This window comes from Opisthorchis viverrini, assembly GCF_000715545.1.
Source record: "Opisthorchis viverrini unplaced genomic scaffold opera_v5_298, whole genome shotgun sequence".
NCBI classification, from domain to species: Eukaryota; Metazoa; Platyhelminthes; class Trematoda; order Opisthorchiida; family Opisthorchiidae; genus Opisthorchis; species Opisthorchis viverrini.
The window spans coordinates 635,949-642,557 of NW_008751950.1; the positions used below are offsets into that span (position 1 = coordinate 635,949).

Sequence of the window (6,609 nt, forward strand, 5' to 3'; positions counted from 1 at the left end):
GATGATGATGATGATGATGATGAGATGATGATGTGCCCTAGGTGAACATTTTGAAAGCGACGTACAACAGAAACTGCCAGTAAAATATACTAGCACACTTAGGAGGACTGATATGATTACACTAGTTGGGTAGTTTATTGAATTACAGATCATCTCCACAGCTTTTTTCTCAATTTCTATGATGCTTCTTCTGTAAGCAAGCTGATATTTACGCATTTCTTACCTGATGTTCCGTACAAGTCGAACCGGGTAGTCGGTACTAGCGAAGATGTTCTTTTCACATCATAGCACTGAGGGAAATGTGTGTGTAAGCACGGATGATCCAGCGTCGAATAGAATCATCGATCTAATAAACACCATCCCTTATAGCTGACTACTTAAAGTAGTATAGCTACGCTTGTTCGGTTGGTGTTAAACTGGCATCTTCCGTTTGAGTCTTGCAGTGGGTGAACAAAATGAACTCCACTTGAGTTCAGTGAGTAGGTACTACAAATCATATCAGAGACGTGTTCTTTTCCGCATACGGAATGGTGTCTGTTCTATTCCTGTCCTCAGTAAAGGTGTGACTTGTGGGTGGGCAGGTTAGCTTAATAAACGCGAACCAGAATATGGCCGGGTTTTAGTCCGATCGTGGTCATATGTCCAGTGCTCAGGTCCGTCGTGGTAAGCTTGGTCTGGTCACAATTCTCCAACTGCTACACGGTAGCCGGAAGTTCTCAAAATGAACTGGGACTGTTGCAGTGCTGTCAAAAATGATATTGGGTGGAAAACAATGCAAACATGCTGTAAATACTTTCATTTAAAACTTGAACCAGCTTGAATTTTGTTTATCCGTGTTTTTTTTTTGGGGGGGGGCACCTCAACATATTTACTCTTCCTTCTTCGTCATCTACCAATAATAATTAGGTCAGTTCCGCTTTGGAAACCCGAATTTTACATTTGAGTCATCCACATACAAGCAGATTCCTCAAGAGCTGTCTTGAGTATGTTGCAATCAACATTGGCGTAGAGACATTCATGTGTCACTAGTAAACTCCGTTGTGACTCGCTTCCGGTCACGTGGTGATTGGTCACGAGAGCTGATGACAAGTTGCATACGACAGATACCGAATCCAGCCGCATTGCTAAGACAAGTCGATGGTAACTGAAGCAACACAGTTCAATTAGGGAGACCAAGTGGACAACAAATTCACCGCTTCCGGTGGGGACATTGACCCAGTGATTACTTGACTGAAATTTAAGTTGAACAAATTAATGCCCGATAAATTTTGGTATGGATACCAGTGGAATAAAAATCAACCTCGAGTGCGGAGTTACCGACGCACATAAAATAGGCAGTTACAGGCTATCAGACAAGGAAGTATAGACCTCAGTTGCACAGAGATTTGAGAAAGCCAGTTACCGAGACAACAAATCAACAAATATTACAAAAGGGTTCAATAATTTCCAAATCAGACATCCATCACAGGCAACAGCGGTGCTTTAAACTTATTTGACCGGATATTACTGGCACGTGTTGTCAGTAGTATGTGCATCACTCTGTAACCGAATCACCATAACCCAGGCAACCTAAGGTTTAGTAACTGATTTACCCTGATGTAGGTCAAAGCCAAACTACATCTGGAACGATCGTGTGAAAGGCTGTTTACATGATTTCGTCTGAAATGTGGATTAATCACGTACACAACGTATACATAAAGTCTGGTGGGTCCGAGTTTGAGTCCATATGAGCGTGTGAGAATTGCATCGAATTCTTAACCCGCGTTTGATGTCTGACCTATGGGACTGTTGTAACGGTATTTTTCTCGGCTTAGTTCTCGGTCTAAGCCACCCAAGCTAGCGGTCACGTCAAAACAATCACCAGAGGTGCACAAGGTATATTAACGCCCAAAACGAAGTCAGGAACGCTTGTACAGCGCTTCATATATATAGCCTAGGCGGCAATAACGCGCTCCGGATGCGCCATTGGCAACCGGCATTCTGCCAATCCTGGGTCATGATTGGCTGTTGGGTCCAGACTTTCGACCAATCAGATCTCGGCTTGATGACGGACCGGCAAGCGTCTCCAATTCTTGGCCAAACTTGCTTGGGGTGGACTTCTCGGCCGTAGCAGCAGCTGACTGTGAGTGGTAAAGGGGGATCCGTGTGGGGTTCCGCCTAACAGGAACATACGAAAACACAGGCTGAGAGTAACTGAACACAACCAGGTTCAGAAGAAGCGTATCCCCCCTTGAACAATCTTTTGAAGTTTGTTGACCCTGAGCGTAACCCACACGAACTCCTCACCTACATTTCGATATCAACATACTGCCAGGTTCAGAAGAAGCGTATAACCCCTTTGAACAATCTTTTGAAATTTGTTGGCCCTGGGCGTAACCCACACGAAGTCCTCACCTACATTTCGATATCAACATACTTTACTGGAATCATTTGCTCAAATGACGTGTCGGAGCCTTCTCGTCGTCAACAGAGCACGCATGCAAGATCGAGAGGGTGCAACAGACTATGATAGGAATCAGTATTATATGAAATGTATGATTTATAAAGGGCTGAGACTAGAAGCAATTGATTTAATTGACTGCGCTACCAAACACAGAACCCTAAGCATATTCAGAATACACCACAAGTAAAGGTGGTGAAGATCTAGTAGGTTGAAATGAATCCCACTGACTGTTGTGGAAAAACAGACAGTCCAAAATTTGCGTCTAAGTGGGCTGTGTCCCGTGCGTCGTGGAGACAATTTAGAATACCGACCTCCTACACCCCTTAGTACTTCTTTACACCAGATGTCACATGGTGGTGCTTGTTGTGACAAAAGATGGAAACTCAAACTTGGAAGGCGGAGCGACAATCACATAAGGTGACTTGAGTACGATACGCTGACGATAGTTGGCTTGTCCACTGACCTAAGCAATTCGATAGCAAATGTTTGGTAACCAGCCAAAGTGACTGCATCACTACGTTGTTAAGAATCGGAGTGGAGTGTAGAAATTGGTCTATTATTGTGCGCTGACTATTGTTTCGTTTGTTTTGATATACGTGGTTCTCGCCGGAAGTGACCTTCGATCATGATAGGTCGTTCGGTTGGGAGGTTCCATTGATTGGTTCGTAATACTCTGTCCGGTTTAGTCGGTGCCTGCGTGACTTTTAAGCTCGGCGTTCTGCGCTCTTGTCCTACGGTCGGTTCGGTGNGCCACTCTTTCCGAGCCCTCTGGGTTCCACTTTGTGACTCTTCTTGGTTCCGAGGGATTTCTTATTGCTTGTTTTTTACTCCGGTGGTCGGTTTTGTTCGGATTTTCAGTTGGGAGATTGGCCCTTTTCACATAATAGTGCATGGACCTAATTCAACGCGTCGGTTGGTCTAATCCGCCATGAAATGCCATGCTTCCAGAAATCCCATTCCGTGAGCGTGTCTTTGCTTACCAAGACTTTTATATCTCCCAGATTGGATTTCTGAGTCGTACCAACAACAGTCTCAGAGTGGAACCTCGAAAAAGTCAATCCACGTCACTCCAGAGGATGAAAGCAGGGAAGGCCGTGCTCATGCTAGCAACGACCAATCAGGACAGAGGATAAAAGATCAGCCAATGGAATCGTTCAACGGAACAAACAATCTTGATCGAGGGTCAGCCTGGGCGAGAAGCACGTATATTAATGCACACGTCACGCTGCTGAAAGCTTATACAGAGCTGTGCTCCGTAACAGATAAACTGATGCATCTTTACTCACCCTAAAGTAACCGGCAAGGAAGCTTCGGCTAGGATGTTCATTACAGGGACCATCTCGCTTGTGAGTGTTAAATGTAAGCACAGATACGAAAGGAAGTCTGAACTTTGCACTCCCCTGCCCCATGGAGGGGCCGTCAACTTGTCTTGTCCTGGGGCTGTGAGTGAAATTCGGCTTACATATCGCCACCATTCGACTGGTACCACTTAGATTCGCCCTGCATGATTCGTTAAGACGTTTTGGGAGTGTTCTGGCCGTTGTTTACTTGCCAATCTTCTAGCGCCAGACAGAAATGGACGTCTCATCAACTTGAGTGACGGTTGGGGAAACCGGTTTAACCAAAAAATCGGTCATTTATATCCATATCCATTCAAACAACCCGGTTGATTTCTAGGTACTTTTGCACAACAGAATCGTGACCTAGACAGCGCCTATCTAAGATTTGTACCGCCATACTAAACGTTTGCGGAGCTGACTACTTGAATTAAGACTACTGAAATGATGGGTTTCACGAAGGTAGTTCGGGTGTTGTATGGGGACGTAAAGCAGGCAAATTTTATTTTGAAAGTTTCAGTCACCACAAATGACCTTCGTCTAGAGTTGAATAATCGAAACTGACTGAATTGCGTCAGATGACGCAAGTGAACGTTTGGCTATCGAGCTCGACTATCTCAACCGCTATCCATTAGGCACAACCAGCTCAAGTGCGCTCAAAATGGTTGGACGCTGTTCTTGTTTTCATAATTTATCTCTTGGGGGGCATACCATAGTTTAAATGGTCACAAGAACCAAAAGATAAATACCGTTTTTATCAAACTCCAGCCATAAAGAAACCGTCTTTTGACTCGCCTTTCCTCTGTTTGTTACTTGGGCACACTGTTCACGGGAGAGATTTACTTAAAACCCAAAGGCTGTGACAGTTCGATAGACCGTGCCATTCAAACAAGTTGCGTCAGTGAACTGCGGTTCCATGCCACAGAATCTGCATGCAGGCTGTTGGCTTTACCGTCTCGACTGTATTACCTGACACAAGGTTCGTCTGAAGGTGTCGAATTTGGCAACAAACCCGGAATTAGTTTCGACTGCTTTTCAATTTGACTTTTTTTAATTCGTGATGACACAGGTGCATGCACGTCCGCACATAGACAGAACACCGACGAAGTATGTCGGGGTGACGTAACCAGACATAAATTATCCACTGTTCACCCCTCACAAGTTTTTCGTAGTGCACTGGGCTTTCAATCATTTGGTGTAAAGTGTCGGAACATCTCCGAGGTTCAAGAAGCAAACTCATTGGAATACAGAACGTATCAACTGATATGATGTACTGAACAAAAACCGGTCCTTAATTCTAGCACGCTTTCGCTTCCTAATTTCTCAGAAATCCGTTCAACAATTCTTTGCCAACGATGTTTTACCTCTGCCGGATGCTTGGAACTACGGCTCAGTGATTCCGTCCTACACAACCTACAAAAACACAAAACGAAGCGGCTTTATTCCTTATCATGCGTAGGAGTTTTTTGATCCTCAGTGTTCGCTAGAACTTTACGGCAAACATGATTGCGAAACTCTGGAGCTCTACTCTCATGGGATATGTTTTTAAGAGACATATGTCATAAGTAAAATGACCAAACTGTAAGACCAACGTCGGATCTGATCAAGCATATTCACAAAACGTTCAGTCATTTTTTGGAAACTGCCAAAAGGCTGGACATTCAATTTGCACTGTTGCATCTGAGACAAAAATCACAGGCACACAGTACTACCAACTTGTCTATGCCAGCTACTGGCCGACAGGTCGCGGGTTCGAATCCCTCTAAAGAATCGCAAGCTGCAACCAAGTTTAAAATAAGAATGCTAGAAATACAGCCCCATCGCCTACCCGATAAATTCCAAAATAGCGAAACCGTTGATATACGGTCAAAAAGTTTTCATTGAACTTGTTATTAGTTTGCTAGAAGGCAGATCACGGAATGTGATAGGGTTCGCCTCCAACTCTTCAACCGCATATCAAATACAGTTTTTTTACATTTTAAGCGATAAGCGTCTGAAGGTGCCAAATTTGGCAACAAACCCGGAATTTGTTTCGACTGCTTTTCAATTTGACTTTTTTTAATTCGTGATGACACAGGTGCATGCACGTCCGCACATAGACAGAACACCGACGAAGTATGTCGGGGTGACGTAACCAGACATAAATTATCCACTGTTCACCCCTCACAAGTTTTTCGTAGTGCACTGGGCTTTCAATCATTTGGTGTAAAGTGTCGGAACATCTCCGAGGTTCAAGAAGCAAACTCATTGGAATACAGAACGTATCAACTGATATGATGTACTGAACAAAAACCGGTCCTTAATTCTAGCACGCTTTCGCTTCCTAATTTCTCAGAAATCCGTTCAACAATTCTTTGCCAACGATGTTTTACCTCTGCCGGATGCTTGGAACTACGGCTCAGTGATTCCGTCCTACACAACCTACAAAAACACAAAACGAAGCGGCTTTATTCCTTATCATGCGTAGGAGTTTTTCTGATCCTCAGTGTTCGCTAGAACTTTACGGCAAACATGATTGCGAAACTCTGGAGCTCTACTCTCATGGGATATGTTTTTAAGAGACATATGTCATAAGTAAAATGACCAAACTGTAAGACCAACGTCGGATCTGATCAAGCATATTCACAAAACGTTCAGTCATTTTTTGGAAACTGCCAAAAGACTGGACATTTCAATTTGCACTGTTGCATCTGAGACAAAAATCACAGGCACACAGTACTACCAACTTGTCTATGCCAGCTACTAGCCGACAGGTCGCGGGTTCGAATCCCTCTAAAGAATCGCAAGCTGCAACCAAGTTTAAAATAAGAATGCTAGAAATACAGCCCC

At 44.0% G+C, this 6,609-nt stretch overlaps 1 protein-coding gene across 1 annotated transcript in view; it reads left to right on the top strand.

Moving 5' to 3' along the window:
* T265_14922 (hypothetical protein) overlaps positions 1-3,623 on the top strand; it is a gene marked incomplete at both ends in the record, with an annotated part of 12,643 nt that extends 9,020 nt beyond the window's left edge. Inside the window, one exon of the mRNA XM_009175798.1 lies at positions 3,445-3,623. Coding sequence (XP_009174062.1) covers positions 3,445-3,623 — 179 coding nt within the window. The remainder of the gene's footprint in view (positions 1-3,444) is intronic.
* Positions 3,624-6,609: the final 2,986 nt, after the last annotated feature.